Source organism: Mus caroli, chromosome 9 (assembly GCF_900094665.2).
Source record: "Mus caroli chromosome 9, CAROLI_EIJ_v1.1, whole genome shotgun sequence".
Taxonomy (NCBI): Eukaryota; Metazoa; Chordata; class Mammalia; order Rodentia; family Muridae; genus Mus; species Mus caroli.
In genome coordinates this window covers 11,006,849-11,019,010 of record NC_034578.1, presented here as the reverse complement: position 1 = coordinate 11,019,010, position 12,162 = coordinate 11,006,849, and the positions used below count along the sequence as shown (strand labels likewise).

Genomic DNA, 12,162 nt, shown 5'->3' with positions numbered 1-12,162 from the left:
TGCTCCATCAAGGCCCGCTGCACACTCTGGTCAGTGTTGGAAACTTCTTCTCCTATTCCCTCTCTCCTGCAACCCTGGGGCTTTAGCAGGGTAGCGGGGGGGGGGCGGTGGCCGGTCGGGGGCTGCCCCTTTCTCCACGCCCCCCACCCCACCCCACCCCCGCTGCATGGGTCAGGCATGCTCACCTGGGGCCAAGTGGAAAGGGCCTGGCAGTCCCCCTGCGTCCACCTACCCAGAGTACAGGGACTCTGGGCAGATATGGCATATTTTTCCTCCCCCACTTTTCTCCAGGGCTGCCCCCTTTATTTTGTTCCCAACAGTATCTGAATCATGGCTTCAGGTTAAATTCTTAGCATTCTTAACTTTCTACTTTTTTAAATTCTATTTTATTTTCATCTAATGTGTATGAATGTTTGCCTGAATGTATATCTATGCACCATGTATACGCAGTGCCTAGAGGCTAGAGAAAAGCATCAGATCTCCTGAAACTGGAGTTATAGACATTGTGAGCCACCATGTGGTTGCTGGGAAAGGAGCCTGGGTCCTCTGGAAGAGCAGGCAGTGCTCTAACCACTGATCCACCTCTCCTAACCCTATCATTCTTAATTTCTACCACTGTTGAAAATTCTCTTACTAGCTATAAAGGGAAGGGCACTCTATAACAAACATAATGGATACTTCTTATGAAAGAACATTATTTTAGTTGCTGACTTAAACATAGTTAACAGGGCACTAGGAGTCTGTAAAATTTAACTGGAAATGAACTATTAATCATCAAAATACCAAACTACAGAACATTTTTGACTTCTAAAGTGTGAAGTCTTTCTAAAGCACTGTATACACAAAGTCAAAATACTTAATACTGCAAAAGGTGAGAGCATGCACTCCGACCATTCATCTGTGGTAGGAAATAAACACGGATAGTGAAAAACACGTGTCTCAAGTCATGAGCGCTGTCACTCGCAGACAAAGCCTTTCCCCAAGCCTACATTAATTGTCACAACTTTAAAAAAACCATAATGCAGCTGGGTGGGACTGCACATGCCTACAGTCCCAGCACTCAGGACACTAAGGCAAGATCCAGTGTGAGGCCAGACTGGGTTACATAGCAAGACTGCCTCTAAAAGCAAGTAAACAAGAAAATACCCCAAATGTTCAGAAGATAAAATATTCACTTACCTTTTTTTTGTCTAACATTACAAATACTAAAATCGTCTATTTTGTATTTATCTTACCAAAGACTGGTTTATACAAATATTGCCAGTTAAATTCTTTAACTTTCTAAAATAACCAGTTTACCTGTTTTTCCCTTTTGTTCCCTGTGCCTGAAAAAGTGGATGACATCTTTTGGGTTAGCGACTCGATCCACAAACTTCTGGCTAAAACGAAGAACGTTGAAAGGTTCAAAGCCTCCACTATAGTCCACCTGGAAAGACAGAATAAACTATTAAACCAGGAAACAGTGTGCCAATTTTTGAGAAATACACATTTTTTTTTTTTGGCCTCTATAGTCTGGCATGTATACTAGTTATATCCGTCTAAAAGCTCAATATTTTTACATTTCCAAACTTATGTTCTGTGTGTAATAACCATGATGATGTTAAACTATTTGTCCTATCGACAGAATAATACTCAGGTGATGTTTACATAAACAGACTTCCTGTTCAACAGAACAAGGAAATGGCATCTCAGGATGGAACGATAGCCTAGGCACACAGCATGGTATTAGCCAGAAACAAGGTGCATCTTTTAAGTCAGTTTCTCAACTTTCAAAATAGAGGGATAAATCCTTAACAAAACATGCTCCTTACCTAACTCAGCTTATTCACCTGGGTCCCAGGAAGACAGCCCCAGACTGGACAAAGACAATGCCAGGAAAATCCAGACAGTGAGAACTGTCATGTCTGTGGGTTCTGAGAAATGGCTACTTACGGTAGTTTGAATGAGATTCCCCCATAGTCTGAGGCTTAGGGGGGATGGCCTTCTCAGAGGTAGGCTTTGACAGTAAAGAGCATCATGTACTGCTGACCTGCACTCACTCTCATGCTTATGGCTAAAAATGTGAGCCCTCGGCTTCCATACCAGCCACGGTGGCACCTATCTCCTGCTGCCTCTGATCCACCAGCAGACTTTAACCCTCTGAAACCATTTGTCTTGATTGCCTTAACTGTTGTGGGTGGCATCTCGAAGTAAGAGCTCACTTGCCCTTCCCCCTCGCTGCTGAGCTAGCTTATCCTGCTGCCACTGTCTATTCTTCTCTTACATTACAATGAGCATTTCCAGGCTTTGTCCACAGACTGGGGACACAGTGGCTCTCCAGATTGGGACTCCTGAGGGACCAGCCTCCTGATCTGTGCACTCACAAGAATTTTTGGACTGTATAGTGTGAGACTGTGACTACTCTCACATTAAAGCACCAACCTCCTGGACTGAGCACTATCAAATTCTCAGCCCCTCAGGAATATCCCAGGACTTCTCAAGCGGTAATGTGCACACAAATCTCTGGGATCTTGTCAGAAGGCAACAGGGTCAGTGTGGGACCTGGAATTCCACATTTTAACACTGGGGATGCCAACGCTGCTGGATTTAAGGCCATACTCCCTGAGCACAGGACTTACCAAAAAATAAAAAATAAAAAATAAAAAAATCAAGACTCACTACTACCAAATGCTGTTAAAGCCAGACGCTTAGAATGAAAAGATGGCCAAGAGACAGGAGGAGCTGGAGATAGCTCACAGAGTAACTGAGGGAATTCAGTGGCAAAACCTGAAGCAAACTCAAAATTACAGGTCACCTGCTCCATCAGAACTTGAAGACAGTGACTGTAGGCTCTATCTGTCTTAGGACACGGAAGATAAACACTCAGCAGGGCTGGTGCAGAGGGAGAAGCAGTGGGACAAATGAACATACTCTACTTTTTCTGTCAGTTTTCTGTCAGAGTGGGAAGGACGGGCTGACTCACAGGACAGTGCGGCTCACAGTAACCAAAATAGTAATCGGCACACATTACATACAAGCATTTGTACTGTGAACAGAAAGGACAGCAGGAGTGAATCAGCATGGCAGGAGCACCACAGGCCCCACATCACAGCACCAGGCTGCAGGGAGTGCTGGAACACACTCACAGAGAATGAGAATACATGCAATTCCTCCCAGGAGCTTCAGCAAGACCAAGGTGCCCACAGGGGAGCAAGAGGGCTGAGCAAGGGCTGATTAGAAACAAATTATTTAGGAAACGACAAGAAATATGAATATACTACCAAATCAATACAGTTCACCTGAGATTAGACCAAGCCCACAGCTTCCAGCTTCCCATTTTTGCCTCTTCCCATTGCTCTAAGCACTTACCTTACTAATTTTCAGGAAAGTATGTTAGGTGTGCATTATTATAAAGCCTAACAAGGATTGGTTAATGCACATAGCACTTACCCGTAGTCGGATAAGAGGCTTCCCCGGCTGCTGAGGATTCCCCAGTCGTTCCCGCTCAGCATTGTCAAGCATTTCTTCAATCTCAGAATAAAAATGCCAAAGAATTAAACTTCGTGCAAACTGGCTGAAACAGTTTATATTCCTGCAAAGTTCTGCACAGATAGATCCTCAGCCACCCTGGTCTCCATCTCGCTGACTGCATCCTTTAAAGCTTGTGGTGCCCCCACCAATCTCATCCCTTAACAGTTTATTTTACAAACATTCTCAGTAATTTGTCCATCTCAATCATAACTCCTTCACAAGAAAGTCTACAATATTGACTCTTTCAATTTCCTACTCAAGTTTCAACATGGGTTACCCTCCTTAACTTTAAACCAATTTTCAGTGGAGTCATAAAGACTCTGCAGGAATCTATAGCATCTTGGATTGTCTACCTTGGAAAAGCTCAAGTAAACAAGATGAGTGTTTCCACTATGTACCAGATCAAGCTTATAAATCTCAGAGATTCACAAACAAAAGCACTTATCCTACACTGTTCCTGAGAAAGCTAAGCTAAGGGTCAAGAAGGCAGATTTTATTTCCAACACATCTTCCTAATGGCTGCAGCTGTTTGCCAATCTAGTCTTTTCCAAGTGTGAGATTTTATAATGCTGCCCTGATTTGCCTGCCTCCACCTGCCAAGTACTGGGATTATAGGAATGCAGCACCATGCCTGTTCCCAGAAATAATATCTACCTGTGTAGTATCTGGGGCTACTGCCATGAAGCACATGTGGACATAGGGTACTTGAAATGTGGTTAGCACAATCAAGAAAGTGAACTCTGAGTGTATTATAGTCGACAGCCTCTGGTGCTAGTGACTGCACTCCTGGATGGAAGAGAGCTTTAGGAGATCAGCTCAGTCAACTCCCAGTCAGCCAGCATGCATGGCACCCATGCGCCAGGCAGTAGCACAAGTGCTAAACAGAAAGGTAGGAAGCTGGGCATGGTGGCACCTGCATGCCTGGAACCCACATTCCAGGGGCAGAAAGAAGGCTGAGCATTTGAGGCCCCAGTGAGCTCCAGGCCAATTTAGCAACAGAGCAAGACTCTGTTTCAAAAACCAAAATAAGTTTAAAATACAAAAAAACAAAACAAAACAAAACAAAAAACCCCAACAAAACAAAACAAAACTTAACAAGTAAACCTTGTCCTCACAGGTATGAAGATAACAATATAATTAAGGACCATATCAGAGAGATATCAGAAATGACCAAATTATGCACAGCTTAAATCACTGTTGTCAATAACCACCCTTCCTGTCTGGATTCTTATGTCTCTCCTAAGGGTGGGCATTCCAGTAATCTAGGCACTTGGGAGGTACAGGCAGGGGGGTCACAGCACACTCAAGTTCCTGGCTAGCCAGGGCCTCAAACCGAAAACATGTCTAAAAGAGAGAGAGAGAGAGAAGAGGAGAGGAGAGGAGAGGAGAGGAGAGGAGAGGAGAACAGATTTTAGGTACAGGAACTGCAGCAGAGCTCAAGCAGAGGTGATTTCAACCCTTGAAACATTTCACAGTCTGTCGTATCGTGACTGTAGAGAAAGGGGTGTGCTGGCTAGTTTTTACATCAACTTGACACAGCTAGAGTCATCTGAGAGGAGGGAACTTCACGTGTGGAAATGCATTCATCAGGTCTGGGCTAAAGGACATTTTCTTAGTTACTGGTGGGATGGCCCAGCCCACTGTGGATAGTGTCACCCTAGGCTAGTGGTCCTGGGTTCTCTAAAAAAGCAGACTTAGCAAGTCATGGAAAGCAAGCCTCCTCCCTGACCTCTGCCCCTGCCTGACTCGAGTTCCTGTTTTAGCTTCCCAAAAAGATTGCGATTGAGGACATATAAGCCAAATAACCCCTTCCTCCCTAAGCTGCTTTTGGTTGCAGTGCCCATTACAGCAACAGTATACCCTGATTAATGGCATTTAGTGGCAGATCCTGTAAGGCACAGAACCCCAGCTGCTCCCACAGCAGAGAATTACCTGGTCAAAATGCCAGCTGTGCCAAGCCTGAGAAACCTTGGGCTGGCTGCTGTAGATACATCATACAAAGTCAACACAGGGATTTCCTACCTGCCTGAATTCAGGAAATGGTCACCAATAAAACTATTCAGGGATATTTGGAGCTAGTGGGGTGACAGTTTTTTCAGCTGCAAAGACAATATATGCACCTTGGCCACAGCTGACATCTTTCTGATAGTGAAGAGCAGAGCTGGCAGAGATAGGCCTATAACCCTAGTAAGCTTGAGTCTGTGACAGCAGTCACCTTGGAACATGCACACACTAAAGCTTTTCAGTTATGCAAGCCACGTGTTGCTTCTTCAGCTGTGATAATGGCCAGCTGTGTAATCTAAGGTCTAGTTTGTGGGGGAGAGAATGGATTAGGAGGCTAAGGCACTCAATGGTAGAGAAATTGTATAGCATCTATAAAGCCCTGGATTCAATTCCTAGAAACAATAAGGAGGAGGAGAGAGGAGGAAGTAACAGAAGAAGACAGAAAGCAGGAGGTAGAACCTTTCCATACACGGGCGGGCGCTGCATCTCGGGACAGAGCTCACAAAGGCAGTCAGTATGCACGCATCCGTGATCACCATCATCACCCCCACTTCCTACGTTACATGAGAATAAGAGGTAAAATCAAAGCTGGCAGAGTGTGGACTAAATAATCCCAGCTATTACGGCTATCAAGTTGCAGCCTATATGATAAAAATGTGCAGCTTGACTACAGCAGGAGAGCCAGAACCTCTGCAGAGGCTGAGGGGTGGCAGCGGTCTACAAGGTCTACAACAGAAAAGGAGGCTAAGATTCTATTTGGAGTAGTTTTTAGGGTGGGAGGAATGTGTAATGGGAATTAGAACCACAGTGTCTTCTCATCTCCAAAGTCAGCATCTGCTTTCACAAGGAAGGTGAGCCATTATCAAACACAGATCAAAGTGAGGAGATTGGATGTGTGTGCTCTTTAAAAGTTCTGGAGGAAAAAAAAAAAAAAAAGTTCTGGAGAGATGGCTCAGTGGTAAAGAGAACCAACTGCTCTTCCAGAGGTCCTGAGTTTAATTCCCAGCACCCACATGGTGGCTCACAACCATCTCTAATGGGATGTGATGCCCTTTCCTGGTGTGTCTGAAGGCAGCTACAGTGTACTCATGTACATACAATAAATCAAATCTTTGAAAAAAAAAAAAAGGAGGTTCTAGGAGAGTTAACTGATGACTTCTCGATATCCATCATTCTTCTATGTAAGAAAAGGCTTTGCAGTTGGACACTCAGCCCTACAAGTCCAAGTATGTGTTCCCCTCTCAGGCTCGGAGGACACTGAGAAAGCCAGGGCAGAAGGAAGAGCCAGGGGAAAAGAATGGATGTGGAGCCTCATCCAGGCATGACATAACCACTACAGCCATAAATTCACAAGGTTGCATGGATCTTGCACAAGACCAGGCACCAATAGGTTCCAAACCCAGGGGCACACAGATGGCCCTGTTTTAAACTCAATGAGTCACAAAATGAAGACAGGAATAGGAAAAAGACTTCATATGGGAAAGGAAAAGGGAGAGAAGGGGATATTATATACATGTATGAAATTGTCAAAGAACAAATTTCTTGAGTAAATAATTCTATTTAAAGAAATAAATGAAAGATGATCTCATGTCCTGAGCACCAGTGGTGCAGCTTCGTGAGCAATAAACACAGACAGCTTCCCTCTCTCCTGCTCAGCCCTGTAACCGAGGGGCAGTGAGTTTTCAAACAAAGCAGACTTCACTGTTGCTTTTGGAAACAGTTACCTTCTCCAAACAGAAGCTCTGGATGGCCTGGGTCACCTTAGGATTGTCAGGGTTGAACAGATTTGGGTGGTTCGCCAGAACCACGTCTTCCATGAAGAACTGCCGCACTGTGCGGAGAGGCAGCTTCTGCATGTTCATCTTTCTCCCTTTGATGCGCAGCAAGCCTACATGTCTGCACAGAAGACCAAGAGCTCAGACATTTAGTGGGCACCCTCAGGAAGATGAACAAACAGTCAAAGCTATCAACAAGGCTTGGGGGGCACATGCCTGTGATTCCTAACACCCAGGAGACTGAGGCAGGAGGATGACAAGTTAGAGGCTAGTTGGGACCCTGTTTGTAAATAAAAGGCTCCATTTTTTCTTAGTTCTTATAAAATATTTGCTTATAAAACAATACTGTTAAAAATAGATGTTTCTGTCAATTTAATTTTAATTTTTTAATAGTAAAAAATAACATTCTTCCTAAGAATAAAGTGAACTCCCCCATCATTCCCTCTATCTCTCCTATCTGAACAAATACAGTTTCACAAAGGGACAACCCTGACTATAGTATAATAAAGACTATGCAGAGCATGCCAGACAGAGAGAGCCACGCAAGCACACAGCTCATTGCCATGCTCTTTGTACTGTTTGTACCATAACCATCAGGGCCTGAGCAGAGCTGCCCGTAAAACTTTCTACCAAAGCCCAGCTCACAAAATGTCAGCAATTTAGACTGCATTAGAAAGCTAGGTATGAACAATATGAACTAACCAGTAACCCCAGAGCTCCCTGGGACTAAACCACCAATCAAAGAAATCACATGGAGGGACTCTTGGCTCTAACTGCATATGTAGCAGAGGATGGCCTAGTCAGCCATCAATGGGAGGAGAGGCCCTTGGTCCTGTGAAGGTTCTATGCCCAAGTGTAGGGGAATGCCAGGGCCAGGAAACAGGAGTGTGTGGGTTGGGGGGCAGGGGGAGGGGCAGAGGATAGGGGATTTTCGGAGGGGAAACTAGGAAAGGGGATAACATTTGAAAAGTAAAATAAAGAAAATATCTAATTAAAAATATATATATATAGAAAAGAAAGCTAGGCATGGCAGCACACTCTTTGATTCTAGTACGTGGGGGCAATGGAAAGAGAACCATCAGTTCAAGGCCAGCCTAAGCTACATGGAGACCATTTTAAAAGCCATCCCCCAACACGGACACAAAAGAAATTAGATATGCTACAACAGTACATTTATAACCAGAAAGAGCTCAACTAAGTTACTATGGGAATCTGCTTATATATAGATTTTGTTAAAATTTGTAAATGTCTACATAGTAGCTAATCTGAAATTTATTTTTAAATATTAGTCTTGAATTTTCCTAAAAGGCAGCAAAATCGCCAACAACCACCAAACATTTTCTCAGTCAAAAGGCTTGAGCACATCAGTATAGCCATGGCCTTACTACCCTGCCAAAACAGAAGTGAGTCAAGTCAGACCTTTAGGGTCATGACACCTCCTAAGGATCTTGCCAACTGCCATTTAAGCTGTCCAAATCTAAATCTAATCACACCTGAGTGGAAATTCTAAGAGAGTGACCCTTCGAGGTTACAAAACTTAAGGCTGAAAGAAGCAAACTCAGGAACATCAACTCTAGGAGTGTCCCCAGTGAGACAAGGCTAAACTGGGAAGTCTTACCACAAATGGCTGTAGCAACAACCCTGTTAGTAGACTGAGACCATGGAGGCTTACATGACTGCTCTCTGTGATGGTCACCCTTGTGTTCCCTGTCACAGAGGAAGAGGGAACAAGAGAATCTAGGAGCTACAAAGCACATTGGCAATTAACTGGTCCAACCCTACTCTCCCTTAGTAACTGAGCAAGATGATATCCAGACAAGCTAAACAGAAACCATTCAAGATCATGGAATTTACAAAAAAACCTTTTCTCCCATTTTATTGTGGGAGAAAAAAAAAAAAGGATGCACAGCAAAGTAAGAAGTTTGGTAGTGAGCCCATTTTACCCGACTCCCGGATGCCATGGTGAAGTATTTATGAAATTATCTATTCAGCCACCTGCACACCATTCCCTATTATCCTGCACTTTATTTTTTTGGATGTATTTCAAAGTGAACTACAGGCATCTGTATTCCTCTCTTAAAGCAGCATTTGTTTGTTTTTTGTTTGTTATTTGCCTGGGAATAAATGAGACAATTAAAATGAAAGAAAACAAACAAACAAAACCAACCTTTAAAACAGAGCAACTACAACAACCAAGCCTCATACACAAAGTGACCTCAGGGCGGGTGAGGTGGCTCAGTGGGTAAAGCTCCTACATGCAAACCTGTGTTTGACTCCAGAACTAAACAAGCTGTCCTCTGCAGCCAACAGCACTAGTGTGGGATGCTCAGACATAGCAAGGGTTTCTGAAAAACTGACTTAGAATATTAAAGGACTCACTTCTTCACAGCTTCTCCAGGGGAAAGGGACGTCACCACTGAGCTTCCGGGCTGAGACACATAGAAGAGCTGCTGCTCATTTTTGATTGGGCCAATTTTACACTCATGTTCATGGCCCCAGATAACAAGGTCGATGAAGTCATCCAAAAACTGCTCTGGGATGAAGTTGGTATTTCCATGCTTACTCCTACACCAAGATTTAAATCAGAACATAAGTTCATAGCAGCAAGGGAAAATTCCTTCTCAAGTTTACACAAATCTTTTTTCTCCATTCTTGTCAGAAACTCCCAAAGGGTTGGTGATTGAATCGAATTCCAGTGTACAACCTTACAAACTTTCAGGGTACAATCAAGCCAGAGGCATGAGAGGAAGCAGGAAGCCTCCAGGTCTGCACTGTAAGGAGACAGCAGAGTTTATACAGAGTACTGTACTGTGACCAAGTAGGGAAAACAAGAGCTCTGTCCACCTCAAATCTACAATTGAACCTGATTGCATACCCCAAAAAGGAGGAAAAAAATGGGTTAAGTCTAAACTTCATGATAAAATATCAAACTACTAAATGTTTGCAGTGCCTTTAACATCTGTTTCATTTATTAATTATAAATAGGAATAAGATGGCCAATTAAATTAACAGTTTTCAGCACACTGAAACACAATGACTTCAACTGAAAGCTGGGCTCTGAATTAGTAGGCCTCTTGAGGAGGAGGTCCATATGAGGGGACAGAGTGCCCTGCAGGGAAGGGCAAGCCTGGGAATTCTGCATTGAGAATAAGCTTTGAGGAGTCACAGTACCACAAGATATGTAGCTAAACTCCAGAGCTCAGGGAAGGTGGACAATGAGCTAGGGGAGCAGCAGGGCTATGTGTTTCTTATGTTGTGTGTGAGGTGTTTCTTATGTTGTGTGTATGACTCAAACACAACACAATGCCACTGTGCCTTCACAGAGCACACAATCTTTTCTGGAACAAAGGGATAAGGATGCTGGCAGCCTGCTGCAAGACTGCAAAACAATCTCTCGCCACTTCAGTCTCTCTCCTGCAGCAAGATCCAAGCTGGTCATCATAAAGAAGCAGAAATAAAGTGCAAAGGTTGAAGGACACACACCCAAATGAGCAATCCTGTTTTCCAGAACTCCTAAGGTGTAATAACAGCAGATGTATGTAAGAATGAGAAGGGAAAGAAATTAATCTGTCTGTAAGAATCACACACACAGTGGTGAAAAGGGAGGGAGGAATGGAGCACAACAGCTTTGAGGCTGGCATCCTGACCAGATGTGGAAGGCCAGGAACTGAAATGCAGACACTGGACTCTAATATTAGAGAGTGTTCCTCACAGAGATGGAGGCGAGGAGGAGCAAACGCTTCTGTGCACTGTATATAATACACACCAGAAACAAAGGGGACCGTGAATGCTATGCAGTGCCAGAGCATTGCCTCCTAGCATGTGTAAGGGCCTGGGTGTCTCTCTCTCTCTCTCTCTCTCTCTCTCTCACACACACACACACACACACACACACACACACACACACTGTAGATCTGGATTAAATTAAAATCAGCAGGAACTTATGGTTGTGTTATTTTGTGCACACACACACAGCTGAGACACTTACGTGCATTACTATACATTAACTCTGTTCACTGATATATAAGAGATCTAGCAACAGCAAGCACACCTAGAGCTCATATATGTTAGTTCTAAGTACTACCAATAGAAGCAATGAGAACTCATCGGAGAACTGGTTGACTCCAAGGCGAGGACAGGAAAACACAAGCCTGAACAGCAGCATCTTGTGAGGTCAAGAATCTAAGGCCATGCTCAACAAATAAACAGAGAAACATAAACACACAAATACTCTCTCTCCTCCCTTCCTCTCCCTCCTTTCCAGCTCCTCAAGTCCTTAATGATATAAACATAAAGAGGTGAATTAATGAGGAAGGTCTGGTCTTTCCTACAAGGAAAGTCAAGGACTAATATGGAAAGAACCAACAAACAGTATAAGTCTTATACCACAGTGCTAACTGCTGGACATAAACACTCGGCAGGCTCAAGTTAGTCCACAAAAGTACAATGGGAAACAAGGTATTCAAGCACCTTCCCCAGATACTAATTTCAAAATAAAAACCGGGAGCTGCCCTGAGGAGCAAGCAGCTCACCCTCTGAGCAGACATGAGCACCACCATCTTCTGCAGTGAGATGCACACATCACCACTTGCAGCAGGGCTTCCCACTTTTCATTATAGATCAACCTTTTGTAATAATGAGTTTCCCCTTCACCTTTCCCTGTGTGATGCAGTTGAGGCAGAAAAGGAAGTCAGTGGCCAGCAGTGGTGTAAAGGTTCATAGAATTCATACATACCAAAACACACTTGAGACAGTTTCAGACTCATACGTCTGCTTCCTGAAGACTTGCACTGACCTAGCACTTAGCCTAAGCCTGCACTCAAATACATCACAGTCAGGCCCAGATCCCTTGGTGTCTTCTTCAAGACTTCCC

At 43.9% G+C, this 12,162-nt stretch overlaps 1 protein-coding gene across 5 annotated transcripts in view; it reads right to left on the bottom strand.

The window, feature by feature from the left end:
* Window positions 1-12,162, bottom strand: part of Mre11 (MRE11 homolog, double strand break repair nuclease) — a 50,486-nt gene that overhangs the window by 22,409 nt on the left and 15,915 nt on the right. For all 5 annotated transcript variants that reach the window (XM_021171752.2, XM_021171753.2, XM_021171751.2 and 2 more), the window contains 4 exons: window positions 9,669-9,854; window positions 7,239-7,410; window positions 3,430-3,510; window positions 1,300-1,426 (listed from right to left, as the gene is read on the bottom strand). In XM_021171752.2, coding sequence (XP_021027411.1) covers window positions 1,300-1,426; window positions 3,430-3,510; window positions 7,239-7,410; window positions 9,669-9,854 — 566 coding nt within the window. The remainder of the gene's footprint in view (window positions 1-1,299; window positions 1,427-3,429; window positions 3,511-7,238; window positions 7,411-9,668; window positions 9,855-12,162) is intronic.